Source organism: Lissotriton vulgaris, chromosome 10 (assembly GCF_964263255.1).
Source record: "Lissotriton vulgaris chromosome 10, aLisVul1.2, whole genome shotgun sequence".
Classification (NCBI taxonomy): Eukaryota; Metazoa; Chordata; class Amphibia; order Caudata; family Salamandridae; genus Lissotriton; species Lissotriton vulgaris.
In genome coordinates, this window is record NC_141698.1 from 1,008,086,509 (window position 1) to 1,008,105,080 (window position 18,572).

Here is an 18,572-nt window from a genome sequence, read left to right on the forward strand (position 1 = left end):
CATGATTGATGCTTCCACATCTGAAACAATGGAATTCCTTATCAGTTATTTTAAAATTTGTTTTTGTAATTATTCCACTGCGATATGATTCAGGTTTAACAGCACAGACATTCAACTTTTCCTTTTCCTTCTTTATCCAAGATTTCATCCATTTCTCAGACTGTTCCATGGCCTTAGCAGTTGTAATAACATCTCTTAAATTTGGATCACCCATAATCCATATTTGTTCTTGGATCCTTTTGCTTTTAACATGAACGACAATTTGATCTCTGATTATTTAATCGGTTGTAGGTCCAAAATTGCAGTTTACAAATCAGGAACGTAAACCCGTGAGAAAATCATCAAAAGTCTAAGAATCATTTTGGGCTCTTGTATAAAACTTGAATCTGTTTAAAGCGACACTAGAAGTAGATTTAAATCTGCTTTCAATGCCGGCCATAGCATCTTCAAATATATTTTTATCACCACTTCCATCTGTTTGAAGAAGAGTTATAAAAACAACTTGACCTTCTGATCCTAAGGAATGTAGAAGTATGTTTTTTTCCCTTTGTGCAGAGAGTCTCTCTCCATCAATAGCTTTTAAATAAGTCAAAAACTCTTCCTTCCACCTTGTCGAAGGAATGGGAGGTTCACCCTTACTTTGAAGAAACTTGGATGAAAAATATAGAAATAAAATGAGGCTAAAAAGTCTTGAAATATATTTTCTCCAATTACTAGAATGAGCATAGTCTTCCTTGAAAAGTCTTGTTAATCTATTGAAATAGATTGTTCTGTGTACTTTCACTTACTTGTATAAATACACTTTCCTTGAAACACGATTTGCCTTGTCTGTTTATTTAAGCTGGAAAAGACGAGCATTAAAACAATGCTTTTGTGTGATCATTGTCACGGAGATGAGAAAGCTTCCTTGAACAAAATGGTGGTTCACGCTTGCGTGGATACTTCATACGCAGCGTGAACAACATGCAGCGTGAGTAGGGACACTAAGATACTTTGTTGGAGAATACAGCAGCGTGGTGCATGCACTCTTGCTCGCAGTAAAATTCAAAAGAAAATAGAAGTGCAGGGGGAGTCATGAAGATTCCAAAGAAACATCCAAAGATAACGATGAAGGTAAAGTCTTACCTTTTCCAATTTTGCAAGAATTCCCTTGTTGAAGACGCACGAAAATGCTCAAATCTGTAGAGTGCAGAAAGTCTTTGTCAGGCAACAAGTAACTGGGTGAAATCCAAAAGATATCCGAAGTTGGTCAATGTCCATAAAGTGGCCAAAACAGTAAAATAATAAAAAATGTACACAGTGCAAACGTAGTGAAGGCAGGTAGCTCCTGTGCTGAAAAAAACGCTCTAAACCGGTCTTCAATCATCACCAAAAATGTAAAGAAGTATACAGATACAGGAATTATATAAAAAAAATTGTAGCTTATTCTTGCTCAGCACAGTACATCCAACTGCTTAGGAAAACATCTCAAGAGCTTCTGTAGTATGGAACATGGAATACTCATGTACCATAGCAACAAATTACAAGTACAAATTCAAACATAAATAACTTGTACAGAAAGCAATTAAAGGAACAGGACATAGAAAAATAGAATATAACAGGATCGATCCATCAAAGCTACCACCCCGCATCAGAAGGCGCACCAAGGTGTCCTTTCTGATCACACCCTGCAGCAACATCCTACCAATGATCTGTGTCTGTTAACCACTGATCTGCATGTTGTAGTTGCACTGTGAATTAACACAATTGCTTGTCCGGAAGCACCAAGCACCCTCCTCCATGTCGCTCTTGAGAACTGACAGGTCAACCCGACTACGCTTCCCCACTCATACCAGGGAGAGCAAGAGGCGGTCAAGGCGACGAAAGAAAGGCGCATCCAGAAGGTAACAGGTAGGTCTGAACAAGATAGACAGCAAGGAAGGAAGACCATCTAGGTAATCGCCACCCGTCCAATCAACAACAGAGGCAGCATCTTCCAGAACTCTATCAACCCAGCCCGACCTTTCAATACCCTATCTACATTCAGGTGCTTGTATGCGTCCTCCGCATGTGTGACCATAAGTCCCAAGTAATGAAAACGTTCCCTCTCCCAGCGAATCCCAAGCTCAGGCAGTCGTTCGGGCAGTGCCGTGGCTAACCTCCCCAGTCGGAACAGTAAGGTCTTATGGATGTGGTCTAGTAGACCTGACCAGAAACCTCCATATGCCGCTCCTAGGATGGAACCTTTTCTGTGGGCAAATGGTAAGTTCCCTAAGGGGTTCCATCTTAGTAGCAAACCCCTTAATAAACTTACTGTAATATTCAGACAACCCAGCAAAAGACAGAATTTTTTCTTTGTTATCTGGTGCAGGAGCTTTTACTATATCCTCAACAAGAGACTTCTTTGGTACAACCCCATCTCCTGAAAGAGTGTGCCCTAGATAATCAACAGAGTCACAAACATTTTACATTTGTTACTTTTAAGGGTTAAACCGTGTGATTCTAACCGTTTGCAACGTTTCTTACGTTCTTCATGAGTGGGAGAAAATACAAGAATATTTTCTTGAAAGCATTTTATGAAAGCATCTAACTCTTTGAATATATGATGCATAGCTCTTTGAAAAACAGACGCCGCAGAGGCCAAACCAAAAGGCATTCTCTTATATTGAAAAAGACCCTGTAGTGTGAGAAATGCTTAAGCTTTTGTGAATCATCAGTTAATCAAATTTGGTGGTATGCTGATCGCAGATCGAAAGTGGAGAACACTTTAGCTCCCTCAAACATGCATACAACCTCAATAATATTAGGCAGTGGATGACAGTCTATCACTAAATTGGCATTCAATGCTCTCAAATCCACACAAAGTCTCAAACTTTTGTCAGCCTTCCTGGCCAAAACGATGAGAGAACCCACTCGGACGATTCCACTTCTTCAATGATGTCCTCATCAATAAGACTATGTAACAAAAGTTTGAGATCCTCCCTCACATTCATTGGAACATTCCTAAGTTTTTGTTTACCCTTTGCAATGCTCCACCCAATGAATTTGTGTGTATTAACGTGTATAACTTTTTAAAATCATTTTTAAAATTGTATTAGACAGATAATCTTAAAACCAAAATTGTAATTTTTAATGCTAAAAATGTGTTGTTCTCGCAAGAGAACTGAATCAAATAAACTATTTCATTTCATTTCATTTCCCAAGTTTTTGTTTGACTGGAACAGCTCCTTTCTTCAATCTAATTTTATGACTATAATTGTTAAGCTTGCCCAGTTAAAAAAAAAAAAAAATCTTAGAAAGGCATTGATCACTTCATTTATACTCTCATCATTAATACCCAAGCCTTCTGAAATAACTAAAACCGGATCAAAACTTCTTGGATTAAGAATTATCCCCAAACTCCACTGATCCTTCCATTTAAGAACATTCACACCCTTTACTGCAACATAGAAATTCACATACGCAACACGCCCTTTGAAACCTATGTCAACATCAGCAAAAGCCCACTAGTCAATAACCGTGCCATCAAGCGCTAGCAATGGTGTCAGATTATTTTAAATCATTGAGACTTAGAACTCCTTTGAAGCTATCATTAAAATACTCCTTTGTAATAATAGCACAAGGCGATCCCGGATCAGTTGTAAGCTCAATCGACAAACCAAGGACACTACAATACATTTAGGTGTTTTTAAAGAGAATCCAGAGTTCCCTGGGCCTCCTTCATCAGTAACAGAAACTATGATTCCTCTGTTATTTCCATTCATACTATCATCATACTCTTCTTCATTCAAATAGGAAACTTTCCCTCTATTGAAGTTTCCTCCATAAGTACTTTTACAAACACTGGCAAAATGCCCACAAGGTCCACACTTCTTGCATTCTTTACCCAAAGCAGGACATCTAGGGACAGATGCTCCATGATTGATGCTTCCACATCTGAAACAATGGAATTCCTTATCAGTTCTTTTAAAATTTGTTTTAGTAATTGTTCCACTGCGAGATGATTCGGGTTTAACAGCACAAACATCTTCAACTTTTCCTTTTCCTTCTTTATCCAGAGATTTTATCCATTTCTCAGACTGTTCCATGACCTTAGCAGTTGTAACCCTGGTGGAACCTTTTCTGTGGGCAAATGGAGGTAAATCAGGACATCATCTGCATACAAGGAGACAATATGGTTCTGCTCACCACTTGTATCCCCTAGGGCTCCCTCTCTTGCACAGCAGAATCGCCATTCTCTCTACAGCCAGGGCAAACAGGAACGGTGAGAGGGCACCCGACACTCTCCAAGATGGTAAAACGGAGTTGCAAAATGTTGCATCTGGCTTCTAGCCAGTGAGTAGCGATTGTTGATTTCTCATTCTTGTTTCTGTTGTTACTCTTATGCTTTCCACCATGTACTTTGACTTTTCTGGCAGTCTTCCCTACGTAAATTTTCCCGCAGGTACATTCCAATGCATAGATTACATCGGCAGTATCACATGTACTGGAATGTCTGAGTTTGATCGTATAGCCTTGGGTTGGATGTACAAGCTGGTCCCCAACTATAACATTATTGCAATGTTCACAGTTCATACATCTACGCATGCCTTTAAACACTTTAGATGCTGATTCAGATGCGCGCAAACACTATGTCATTAAGACGCGGATGAGCAGAGCGTCCACATTATGTGGACATGCTATGGACTGAAATTTGAGACCCACACTGTTTTATTTATTTTTTCATTCGAAACCTCGTCAGAAGACCGGTAAACATCACGCTTGGGTTTAATGTCACTGCGTTCACTTGGCTCACCCTTTGTGATCTTTTTGAGCACATTCGTTTCACCGTGGTGGAAAACTCGTTGGTTTAAACATGGTCAGTTTGTCGTTTTCGTGTTTGTTTGCATAGCATGAGATATAGTATGAACACACCAGTACTTGCTCACTTGGATTCTCCTAAGGTTTCTCCATTCTATATGGTAGAGTTTCTCCAAATGTCCCCCCTGATAAAGGCTCCGATATTGACCCAAAATGCATTGGGTTTATAACCATGTCATGGATTTGATCTAATTTGCTTATATGGATTTATGTATATGCATTTGAACATTTTGAATTAATATAAAAATTTGAAAGTTCAACTATAACCTGGATTGAAGTGATTGAATGTTAAAGATGCCATTAAAGAACAGGCGATAACACAGTGCGTGGTATTTGAACTGTGCTCCTACCAGCAGGAAGGTTGGTCCCTCTTGCACATTCAGTAGCATTGTTTCGTTGACACCATTGGACAGGGCATATTGGTAGTTGAGCACTACTGCTTAGACCATTCGTTGAAGAAATAGTTCTTAATAATATTGAACTTGAGTGCACGTTGTTTTGGTCCCTCTCGACAGCCCAGGCCTTCGAAACCTCAACCCTCCCAAACTGGATTCAGGCCAAAAAGCAACTGCACCAGCTCTGAAATGCTGAGTCAAAGCCCATCCTCCCACAGCACTGCCATGAGACAGCCCCAATTAACATTATCGTAAGCTTTCTTTAGGTCTATCGAAACCAGCGCCATGTCCTGATCCACATCTGAAGTCTCGTGTAGTATATGCATCAGACACCAGAGATTGTGAGCCGTGCTACGAGCCGGCATCAACCTGCATTGGTCCTCATTGATCCCTGCAAGCGTCTCCCTAGCAGCTTGCAAAGAACTTTGACATCAGAATTAATCATAGTAAGAGGGGAATATGATCCTCGGGCTCACCCCCGGCATTAGCATGACACAAGTGATACTCTCACTCTAGGAGTTTCTTCACCAATGTCATAGAACATGCCTGTCTGATTTGTGTTTTAAAAAGTTTTGAACATGGTGTTAGAATTATGTCATGTAAAGAAGTATGTTGGAGCGACAGAGGAGAAGGAGAGTGGAGGAATCTTCGAGGAAGTGCGTATTAATTCCTGGAATACTATGGATAGGCATCTGGTTTACCATAGTGTGGATGTGCGTCTCTCATATCTCCTACTGTGTAACTGCGAACGTGCTACTGTACCAGCCTAGTGAGATGGTGATCCCGGCTCATCCACCATCCAGGAGTGAGAACTAGACAAGATGTCACAGAAAGCACCAGTACCTACTGTGCCGTGGACCAGTGAGAGGTGGGACCTCTGTGAACTGATGTGGCCACAACAGACCTCTGTGTTTAACCTCATGGTCACAGGTTCGAATCCCAGCGGGCCATATAGCCTTCATTATACTAGAAGTTGATAAAATGAGCACCATTGAGCACCTATTATTTGAGCGCCTGGAAAGGGTGAACGTGTGCGTTACAAATACAGGTCATGTGATATATCTTTTGTGATGCAGTGTTGTGGTGTACCGACACCACTGTTTGTCGGACAGCCCACAGGGGTGGAAAGGTGAAGCAGCAGCAGTGAGTGAGTCAGAAGACTGCAGCTGTTATCCACAGCTGGTGGGCTATTCCTGGTTGTTAGTGGGGGTGGTGAGCTTGTCAAAAAGCGGTCATGTTGACAAGAGGATCACCTTCAAGCTCCTCACCCATGCACACAAAGCACTCCACAACGCCGGACCAGCCTACCTGAACAGCAGACTCAGCTTCTACACCCCCACCCACCAGGTCCGCGCCACCAGCCTCGCCCTCGCCGCTGTCCCCCCGCATTTACCGAACGACCTCCGGCGGCAGATCCTTCTCCTACCTCGCCGCCAAGACCTGGAACACCCTCCCTACCCACATACGGCAGACCCAAGACCTACTCGCCTTCAGAAGACTCCTCAAGACCTGGCTTTTTCGAGCAGTAGCAGCACCCCCTCTCCCCCCTCCCCATAGCGCCTTGAGACCCTCACGGGTAAGTAGCGTGCTTTACAATTACTCTAATTGATTGATTGATTGATTGATGTTGCAACATACCTGTGGTAGATCCTCTGAGTCCTCAGCCTCTCAGCCTGGCGTGAAGCCCAAAGATTGAGAGAGGCCAACTGTAAGCTGGTTTGGAAACCTTGAATAAACCAGGAATGGAATGAAGAAGTACCAGTTGCCAGGTGCCACTCTGCACCAAGCAGAAAAACATGCAGTGGGACCCATGCTAGATATTTTTTTAGAATGCTTTCCTTAAGTTAGAGGAAAGTCAGATAGTTCTTCATCATACTGTCTAATCCTAGGAGGATATTCTATGCATAAAGTATTACACGTAGAAGCAACTCTTGCACATTTTAGAAACTGAGTTTGGCCTTTTTGAGAATGTTTTTGTAGTGTGCAGGTTGAAATATTTTTCCATTTTGCAAGTACCTGGAAATCGCAAACAAAAACTGCAAAGATACAGAGACATAATGTTGCTCTCTCTCAAAAAAGATGCAATCATATACTAAATTGCTGGTAAGACCTGCTCGGTTTATTAGGACCATCCCGGTTCTTTATTCTGTGAGTTTTAAAATAGTATTTTATGGAAGAACATTTTGATGGAATAGTTTTTATCTAGGAAAATGACTGTACTAGCTATTGTTGATTATGGTATCCTGATATCGAATCTTCAATATTCTTTCAACCCTTGAAGTTGCACAAGAGGGTATGCATTGGATTAAAAAACGTCCATGGAAAGGATCTTTAGAGGATCTCTAGGAAAAAGGTGTCTAGAAATGTCCACATCACTTTGTTTTGTATCCAAGATGATAAATACCTTGACCTGAGGTTCTTGGCAAGATTGTGCCTTACCTTAGAAAATAAGGTCTTTGACCAGTCCAATTCCCCCTGCTTGCTGAGAAAAATACAGGCATTTGAAATATTTAGTGCATGCCTTGATAACATGAAGGGGTGCCTTTTAAATGCTGATAATGATTAACAGGCAAATAACTTTCGTCAAAGTACCATGCAAGGCCAGAGGGAAATCTATTGATGCGCCTTTGTGTGCAAAAGACACACTTTGCGAGTGGGTTGCTGCAGCGCTTTTGAGTCCATCAATTTGATGTTATTTATACTTGGGGAAGTCATTGTTACCTGACACAAATGTATGTAAAATGCGTGTGATTTGGACAAGGTCTTCAGAAGAAATACTTGTGTGCTATGCCAATTACCGGCCGTAGCTGTGCAATAAGGACCCGTCAGATGGATTATCTCTAGTGGAAGCCTTAACAGAAAAGTTCTTGTCATCAAAAGATGCCCGTCAATAAAAGATGATGTTGGCACTTGAGGCCTGAATATGTGTGATGTTGATGTACCTCCTTGTACTCCTATAGCAGGGGAAGAAGGGAGAATGCTTGTGTGAAACCTATGAATGGCCCACATCTCAAGACAATCACTCCAAACACCACCTGTTTGGAACTAGCTGTTTCTTCAAGGTACTTTTTCCATCTACTGAAATTAACCTGGGAGAGTGAGTTGCACACAGGTTGCACGTTCAAGTCATACTCCTATGGTGCAACACAGAAACATTTCACATTATAGGGAAGCGTGTGTTCTAAAACATGAAGTAAAAACACTTTTATAATGTTGGATTGTTACCAACTGTGAAAAGAGACACACATGTAGAATTCCTCAAGTAAACTACACGTGATCTTGATTTTTTTTTAAAAAAAGAAGTATACTTTAAAGGCAAATGCATTTCCTTACTCAGCCATTCTGCATATGCACTAGATTCCAACCTTTTACCAGAACCAGTTTATTGTACCTCTCATAGCCTCATATAACTAGACAAAGATATTACAAAGACGAGCTTGTAAACAGGGTGAAAAATAGGGTCGGTGGGGCTGTGTATTCATGACACCAATACAAGTCCTGAGGTCCGTTTTGGACGGCATCGTCTGTTGAACTAATTATGTAAATCTTCAAGGATGGAGACCCGTCATGCTCTTTTTTTGTACACTTATGTGTGAATGGTAAGAGCCCTGCCCTGAAGGGTTCCCCCGTCAGTTGGTAAAGTCTGAACAGTGCCTGCACCTGGGTGTTGCGTCTTAGAGGTAGAGCATTAAGCAAAGCTAGTTGGTTAGTGGTCGTTTGAGAATGGGACTCCTTTGAAATCCAGACATGACAGTAACTTGTGAATCAAAATTTTAACTGTGAAATAGCATCAGTTTGTCCTTAATATTTTTAATTGCATCACCTCGAATTTGAAGTAAGTGCCATTGAAATGAATTAAATGCAGGGTTACAGAGAAATGCAGCCTGTGTTTACACTGAAAACAACACTTTGTTAACTAAAAATAACTGTTGCACACATTTCCCAGTGCAATTCTAAATCATTGCAATCATAGGTGTTAAGTCTATACTTTAAATCACAAATTTTTTAACTAACCTCATAACTTCTATACCCTAAAAACTTAATCCTAAACCCCAAACATTTAACCCTGTTCTCAAATGCTGAACCTTCTACCCCAAACCCTTATGACTATATCATTAAGACTCTACCCTTAGCCTCCAGACCCAAACCTAGTAGCCTTAACCTATATACCCTAAACAATCCCCCTTAATTTACAAACCTCTCTATCCCTAACCCTTAATTCTATCCATTTAACTCTGTATCCTTAAGCATGTACCTTTAATCCATACCTTTATGGTTGATCCCATAGTCTTGACCCGTATACCCTTAACACTATACCCTTGATTGCTGACACTTAACCCTTACCCTTAATGCTGTACCCTAACCATTAACTCCTAAACCTTAACCTCTAACCCTATACCTCAAACCTTTAATTCTATACCCCAAACCGTGTACCCTAAAGCTGATACCGTTAATCCCTTTCGCACAGTTCCATCATCAATATATTTTGGTAACAAACATTTTTGTAAGTGCTTCATTTTTGAGGTGTTTATTATTAGAACCAATAATTGAAAAGATTTGTTTTTGGAAGTGTTAATTGTAAAGGTTTCCAGATATTAGGATCCTTTTGTGACCCACATGATGTTTGTCCCCTTTGTCAACATCTTGTTGGCAATGGTCTCTCCAGATGTTGAGGCTTTCTGGTCACTGAAGTCATCTCAACCAGATTTCCCTTAACATTTTCACATCACTGAGGTCCAAAGCTTTGAACTCCTTTTGTAAATGAATTTGATCGAAGTCAGTGATTGCCGCCACTGAAGTGTGGGAAGCTCCAGTCAGGATATACTTGTCGACTTCAAGGACCACCTGATGTCTTCTCAACAGTAAGAACCACCACACCTCAATAACCTCCTTATGCAGATGACCTTCAGTGTTGACTGGTGCATTTTGATAGGATAAGGTTACATGGTAGGGGGAGGGGGCAGAAGGAGGCAGATCTCTGCTCCTTTTCTTTACTACCACATTCTGGTCTGGGGAAGGAACCAGAAATACCTCCGTGCCATAGAACCCATGTCAGATCAGCAGGGGTCGTAGGTGTCTACATCTGGCCTCTGGCTAGACTGACATTCTTTAAAACAAAAAGATCTGGCAACTATCTATTGCCCCCTCTACGTGCAGCTCATCTTTGGAGGACACTGTAACAAGAAGGCCACTAAAATTCACACACAGATCATTTGCATTTTAAAATCTCCTTAAATAATGAAAAGTGAAATCAGCAAATTGGCTCAGAAAAAAAGAATTCCGTAAAAAAACAAACTTAAAATAGAACGATGAAAGGCCCATCATGTAGAATCCTTGCTCTAATAGCTAAGTCAATAACTGCGTAACCTGTCACTGCACTTATTCTGGTATGGAGCAGTGGTCAATTATGTTACTCCGTCAAATTTATACCCTGTAATGTTTGTATACTTTGTTAATGACTTAACATTCTTTTCATGCATTTTGTTTAAAGACAGACAATCATTATTGGGTAGACAATGCAACATTTATTTTTGAAAGAGAAGTTACTTTTTTTCCAAGACCGTACACAAATGTCACAATGCTTCTGAATATCAATGAAGAGCCAGCCATCTGCAGAGCATAGTTATCTAAAAAAGTCTGGTATCCCATAACACTTATGGTACCAACACCTGAGTCTGTTTGGTACCAGTAGCAGTATCGTAGCACAGTGATGCTATGGAGCCTGGCACCACGGTCAAAGGCATGAAGTATCTTTCTAAACTGCGCTTTCTTTGACCTTCTTTCACATAGATTGACCGCGAGTATCGTGTCCAGAAAGCCTTGTCCTCCGTTGGATTTCCCGTGCCCAGACCGCTGCTGTACTGTGAGGATAGTACAGTGATCGGCACAGAGTTCTTCATAATGGAGCATGTTCAGGTATGTTGGTGCACGTGTGTGTATATACGTTTTGATCAATAGCAATTTTTTTAACGTTTCAGTAAGTTACATGCATGTAACAGTATGCATTCCTGCATGCAAGCATGCCTTCTCTGTACTTTGTTTCTAACCTTGTAGCTAGTTGTTGCACCAAGTATAACAAAAGGTTGTTTAGTGAAGCAACCTAATGGCTATTTAATAGTGAAAACTGCTTTGGTGCAAAAGATCTGTATTACTAGGAGTAGAAGGAGGATTTAACTTGCTCACCTATCCGGAGGGATGCGCAGTTTTCAATATTTTAGAAGTTCATTAAAAATGTGGATTAAATGCATGCAATGAAATTAGACAGAAGTAACGGGCAGAGCGTGGGCTAATGTTGACAAGAACTCGAGTTCCTTTCACTAAAAATTGAAAATAAGATCCTCAGGGTAAAGAAACGACATCACTCGGAGCTGAGTTGAGTTGAGTTGATTAGACTCTTGCTGATTTAATATATAGGATTGGGTTGAGACTGTAATAAAACTCTTGATATTTGATATTTGATATTTGAGGGGGTATTTCTAAAGCGCAGCGTTCGCTCCGGAGGGAGCATCATGGCACTGAAATTCCTGAAACCCAGGTCAAGGTGGCGGCATGGAGGCTAGATGGCAGCTCTGGTCCAGTCGTCAGGGAGGTTAAAAATCCAAGTTTTGAGAAGTTTCCTGAAAGGTTTCTCTAGAGTCTGTTGTCTCAGGTGTTTGGGCATGCTGTTCCATGCTTTGATGGCCAGGGAGCTTAAAGTTTTACTTTTAACTTCAAGTTGTACCTGGCGGAGGACATGAGATTGTCTTGGGCAGAGCGAAGGGAGCGACTCGGGTTGTAGTGTGGGAAGCGTCTGGTTAAGTATTTAGGACCAATATTGTTAAAAGCCCGAAAGGCAATGGTGAGTATTTTGAAAAGAATTCTTTTGTGGAGGGGGAGCCAATGCAGGGATTTCAGGGCTGCAGAGACAGAAGATCTGCGGGGTAATTTTAGGACCAGACGGGCGGCCGTGTGAAGGACGCTTTGAAGTTTGGTCAGTGTGGACTTTTTAGTCCCTGCCAGGAGGCCGTTACAGTAGTCAACGCGTGAGATTATAAGGGCTACTGTAACCGTTTTTCTGGCCTCAAGTGGGAGAAAGTCAAAAAACTTTCTGAGAGATTTAATTATACCGAAGCATCTGCCGGCGACATTCCTGGCGTGCTGGTCGAATGATAGGTCAGAGTCAAAAAGTACACAGAGGTTTCTCGCTGTTGTGACGGTCTGGGGAGGGGCAACAGAGTTATCCGGCCACCAAAGGGCTGGGCAGAAGGAGGTGTTCTTTCCGTTGGGTAGGATCTCAGTTTTGCTGGAATTACATCGGAGGTGGTTAGTGTCCATCCGTTGGAAGACCGCGGTTAAGCAGTCTTTGAGATTGAGCTCAGCTTTGGTGGAGTTATCCTCTAGGGGTACAATCAACTGCGTATCATCGGCATACGAGGTTACAGGTATGCCGAATGATTCGATCAGGGAAAGGAGTGGGATGAGGTAAATATTAAAAAGAAGGGGACTCAGGATGGACCTTGCGCTCACCAAAATCTCCCGGAAGAGGAATTAAATATCACAGATCTGGAAATTGAAGCTCTTGCCACATCAGCTAAGTCAGATTGGATTCAGATTTCACGTAATCCTCAGATCCGGACATGCACTTGTTCAAGGTCTAGTAAGGGATATAGGGGTAGATGTATCAACATACCCTTTGCGATTTCTAAATAGCGGTTTTTAAGGAATCGCTATTTAGAAATCGCAAAATGAGATGTATGTAGAAAATTGCTATTTTTTTGGCGATTTCTTATTCTTCCTTATTTGCGAATTCGCAATTTGCGAATTCACAATTAAGAATAATTTCCCATTCATTCCTATGGGCCAGGAGGCCCATAGGAATGATTGTTAAATAATTCTCAATTTGCGATTTGCAAATTGCTAATCGCAAATTGAGAATAATTTCAAGGGCACAGGGGTGTCTCAAGGACACCCTGCTACCCCCCTGAAATTTACATGTGTGTGCATATGGAGCACATACATGCCCTATAGGCATGTATGTACGTCACATGCCACCTTCACAAATCCCAAATTGTGCATTTTTAAAAGAATTTGCAAATTACCACCAACTACATGTTGGTGGTAATTTGCGATTTCTTTACCTAAATTCGCAATTCCAAAATGCTACATACATAGCATTTAAGGAATCGCAAAATTGCGATTTCTTAAATGGTTAAGCAAAATAAGGAATGGTACATTTTTGCGGTTCCTTATTTTGCGAATTTTTGTTACATGTCAAAGCATGCAAAAAGACCGTTTGCGATTCGCAAACGCCGGAATTCTGCGAATTCCGGCCTTTGCGGAAACGGCTTGATACATCTAGCCCTTTGTCTTGGGTGCCTATCTGCTTGATTCTCTAAAGGTCTGATCAGCGGGCTTTGTTAAAGGCTTCTCTAAATCAACCATGTACAATCATAGAGTGGTAGGCCGTGAGAGAGAATCTTCCATTGTAGTCTTGTGTACGACCCATGCCTGAGCTTGCCAAGCTTTCTTCCTACTTGTTGGTGTGCTCTTTGAAGCACTGGCTTTGTTGGAAATAGTGTTTTATTGCCTACTTTGACTCTTGTCAGTCCTTTCCTCCTCTGCTAAACACAGATCCATGGAACTTTCTTTCAGGGACTGTGACTCATCCGTAGCTTAGAGGTTTCCATTTATTAACCAGGCTCTGCCTCTTTAGTATAAATGCATATTACACCTCATTACAAGAGGCCCAGTGTAATCTATGTTATTACAGAACTCCTGAATTTCTGTGGCCTCCAATTTTTCAGGGGGCTGGAAAGAACAGTATTTACAAGTTTGTGGGTAACAACATGCTGGTCAGACTTAACATGCTGATTTCCAGATATTTTACCAGACATTCAAGCTGGAGACTTCACCTACCTTGAGCAGGTGAAGCCTCTGCGTGGAATACAGTAGTGTTCCCTCTAAACCTGTGTTTCTGATGGACCCGGCAGCTGCAGTTACAGCGGCCACTGGAATCCTTATGAGGCCTAAGTTGAGCTAGAAATGTTTGATCTATAGTTTGTCTATAAGCCCTCAATTGAAATCATGATCTTTAGTGCAACTGCTGAACCTAAAAGACTATAGGTGGAATGAATACAATGATTGGTTCACCTTTGACTGATATCATTACTGGCATTTTGTAGCAAACGCCAACATGTACAGAAAGATGGCGGGAACATCCCTGGCTCATGGGCATAGGCAGTGAGTGAAGTCAAAGAGGTGTTGGAGTGTGGGTAATCTTCTTTTCTTTAAAGAATGCCTTTTTTGCAGGGACGCGTCTTCAGAGATATCTCATTGCCTGGAGTCAGTCCAGCAGAGCGGTGTGCCATGTATGTTGCTATGACTGAAACCCTTGCACAGCTACATGCCTTGGATGTAAATGCACTGGACCTCAAAGGATTTGGCAGAGGAGAAGGATACTGCAGGAGACAGGTAACCCCCGAGGAAGGGGAACTCCAAATTTACTGACGGATATTTATTGTGTTTTATGGCCAAAAGCATTTATGATCATAAGTGTTCATCAGATGAGACCATACTTGGTCCCTTTCTGTGTGTCCTTAAGCCTGTTTAGTAGCCTCTGTTTGTCTCACGCTTCAAAGTCTTGCCTACCTTCTTTTAATCATAAGGTGTTTCAAGAAATATTTTTTCATGCACAGATAAATGTTAGTTTTAGTATAAAGATACTATAAATCTAATAAAATATATACATTTGTACAAAAATGGTAATTAACATTTTTCATGGAATGTTAACAGAATTAATGAAATGAAATGAAATGAAAAGCGGTTTTGTAAAGCTCAACTGCTGCCCTAAGGCGTCCAGGCGCTGAGAAGAGAGGATAGTGCCTTATGAGGTCATTGCTTTGAGAAACATTTAAGTGGAGAAAAGAAAAGTTTTTAGATGTTTACGGAAGGATGATAGGTTGGGATTGGATCTTAGGTGTATAGGGAGTGAGTTCCATAACTTGGCCGCGTTGAACATGAAGGATCTACCTCCTGCTCTGGTCCTTTTGATCCTGGGGACTGCCGCCAAGAAGGCTTTAACGGAGCTGTCTGTTGGGGCCATAGGGAGAGAGAAGGGAGTGGTTGATCTTGGGTCCAGTCCTCCAAAAGGCTTGATGAGACAGGCACATGGCCTTAAATGTTATTCTCTCCCTGATTGGGAGCCAGTGAAGAGTTCGCAGTCCTGATTCTATTGAGGTTCTGCGTGGGATCTGAAGTAACGTGCGTGCGGCGCAATTCTGAACTTGCTGGAGTTTTTGCAGCACATATTCAGGTGCCCCTACATTCACTGCATTGCTGAAGTCAAGTCGAGATTGTATTAGCCCCTGTATCACAATCTGTTTCGCTTCAAAAGGAAGCACTGGGAGAATTTTTTTGAGCATCCTGAGTAGGCCGAAACAGGTTGCAGATGTTTTGTTGCTTGGGTATTTAGTGTTAAAGATTTATCCAACCAAACCCCTAGACTTTTGACATTGTCTTTCGGGGTTGGTGGAGCTCCCAAGCTAATGGGCCAAAGCTGGTCGAAGGCTGGTAGTGTTGGGGGACAGAGTAACATGAGCTCGGTTTTCTCCCCGTTAAGTTTTAGGGAGGAAGCAGTCATCCATGCTCTAACCTCCTCCATGCATGCCGCCAGGTTGGGCTGAGTGGGTGCGCTGTTCTTCTGTGCGAAGGATACCACTAACAGAGTATCGTCTGCGTATGAAATGATCTTAATATCATACGGGCGGACGATCTCAGCCAGTGGCTTCATATACACATTGAACAGCGTGGGGCTTAATGATGAGCCCTGTGGTACCCCGCAGTTCAATGGTCTACTAGTGGAGGCGGAGTCTCCCTCGAAGACTTGGAAGGTCCTTCTGCTCAAAAAGGATCTCAGCCAGGTCAGAGCATCCCCTGACACTCCCAGGTTGGAGAGTCGGCACAGTAGAGTTTTATGGCAAACCGTGTCAAAGGCGGCACTCAGGTCGAGGAGGATCACTGCCACTGATCCTCCTTGGTCCAGAATCCGCCTGGCTTCTTCCATTACTGCTAAGATGGCCGTTTCCGTTCCATGTTTGGGACGGAACTCTGTCTGTGATGTATCGAGTACATGGTTAGACTCGAGAAATCTGGACAGGTGGTGGTTGATATGCTTCTCCAGTATCTTACTCGCCCAAGGTAGCAGGGAGATGGGGCGGTAGTTGTTAGAGTTATTGGGGTCCAGATTAGGTTTTTTCAGAAGGGCTCTCACCATAGCTTTCTTCCAGCCAGAAGGGCCCGTACTCTTTATTATGGAGTTATTAAGTAACTCTAGGAGAGTGGGGAGAATAACGTGGCTAGCTTCAATCATGGTAAGTGGGGGGGCTGGGTCACATGGGGACCCCGATTTTACTTGGAGTGATAGGTTTTCCAGGGTGTCTAGGTCTAGCAGGGGGTAATTGTTCAGAGTTTCTCGAGGAGAGGTCTCTGTTTCCCTAGGTGACTGGGCAGCATTTGGTGGGTCTGTGGTTAAGTTTACAAATGTTACATAGATTTTGTTTATTTTCTGAAAAAAGAATTCGGCTAAGTCGTAACAAACGTGCGGTGGGATTGTCATCGGGGGCTACAGAGGGGGGGAGCTTGGTTAGGTGCTTGACTATTTGGTAAATTTCCTTTGGTTTTGACCTGGTTTTGATTATTTGTTCGTTGTAGTATTTTGATTGTGATTTTTTTATTTCTAGTTTGTAAGCTTTGATGGCTTCCCTGTAGACAGCTTTGTCTATGGTGGCATATTCCAGCCACCACTTCCTTTCGAGCCTTTTGCAGTGGCGCTTTTTTGCTCTGAGCTCCTCTGAGTACCAAGGGGCGGTCGTGCGTGTTCTCTTTAGGTTGACTTTCCGAATAGGTAGTATGGAGTCAAGAGAATTTCGAATCCAGTTGTCAAAGCTCCGATTATCTGAGGGGATATTTTGTGTCAGATAGGGTCTACATTCTGCCAAGGAGCAGGACCATTTTTCTAGTGGGATTTTTGACCTATTCCTCATTTTTCATAGGGTAGGAGTGCATCGACCAGGCTTGTAGGTGGTCCAGGTGAGGGGAATTAAAAAATGGTCGGTCCAGGGTAATCGAATTGCAGGGGTAACTTTAAGCTCGGTAGAATTGCTGAACACTGGGACGAGCAAGTGCCCCTTGATGCGAGTAGGGGCTAAGACTAGTTGCTCAAGCTGAACTGCGGCCAGGCTCGCGGTTAGCTCGTTTTGCTGTGTTGTTTGAGCTGTCGTCGAAATGGATGTTGAAATCACCCTACAGTGTAAAGTTGGAGGGGGAAGTGACATGATCTGCTACTATTGAAGGTAATAAGATGTGGAATTGGTTCAGAGGACCAGGAGGTCGATATAGAAGAATTCCGGAGAAACTCTCATTGGGGGTGGGTTTTAGGGAGATTGACAGTCTTTCACAGTCTGGTACGATGGTTGAGGTACAGTGACATTGTAATTGATCTTTAAAGATAATTGCCAGTCCCCCGCCTTTTCCCTGTGCCCGGTCTCTGCGTATAATCTGATATCCCGGGGGGAGCGCTTTTATCAAGTAGGGTCGGAGTCAGGAGTTAGCCATGTTTCTGTTAAGAAGAGTGCGTCTGGCGCGAGTTCTTCTAATAGTAGCGAGATTTCCGTGCTGTGCTTGGGCAGAGATCTGCAGTTAAGGAGAAACATTGTAAGGTCCTGGCAGACAGTTATTTCCTCGGTATTAATAAGCCTAGACTTGCAGTGTGGGCAGAAGGTTGGCAGGTGAAGAGGGTGGTGTGATTGGCAACAGCTATTTCCTACCGGGGGCCTTAGTTTGTAGAGGGAGCTTGATAGTTTAGGTCGAGGGCCAGAGTTTGTGGCCCCTTGCCCAGGTCGGTCGCGGACGGGCGCAGACGGGTGCAGACGGGCTTGCCTTTGGCGCACAAGCGGCGCGCCCGCTGCGTGCGTCCGCTGCGCGGCCGGGGTTGGCACATTATTTAAGGGAAGGTGGAAGGGGCGTGGCCAAGCGGCGGTGGGCGTGTCCTGGGGAGAGGGCTTCCTTGTGATGGCGGCGATCTCGCAGCAGCCTTCAATCGGCAGCGCGAGTTTTGGGGTAAGTAAGTTTTCACCAAGAAGGCTTTTGCAGTGCAGTTTAAATAGGACACATAGAAAAATACACAAGAAAATTGTTTAAAATGCGCAGGCTGTACTCTCGGCTTCCGCCTCAAGAGACACTATCAATCTAATACGCGCTGTGTGGTTGGCGCGATTTAAATAGTAGAAAGGGGCGTGGCCAAGCGGCGGTGGGCGTGTCCTGGGAGAGGGCTTCCTTGTGATGGCGGCGATCTTGCAGCAG

The 18,572-nt window shown here is 42.7% G+C and overlaps 1 protein-coding gene across 1 annotated transcript in view; it reads left to right on the forward strand.

Moving 5' to 3' along the window:
- ACAD11 (acyl-CoA dehydrogenase family member 11) overlaps nucleotides 1–18,572 on the forward strand; it is a 399,787-nt gene that overhangs the window by 114,034 nt on the left and 267,181 nt on the right. Inside the window, exons 3-4 of the mRNA XM_086942043.1 lie at nucleotides 11,025–11,150; nucleotides 14,523–14,684. Of these exons, the coding sequence (XP_086798169.1) occupies nucleotides 11,025–11,150; nucleotides 14,523–14,684 (288 nt within the window). The remainder of the gene's footprint in view (nucleotides 1–11,024; nucleotides 11,151–14,522; nucleotides 14,685–18,572) is intronic.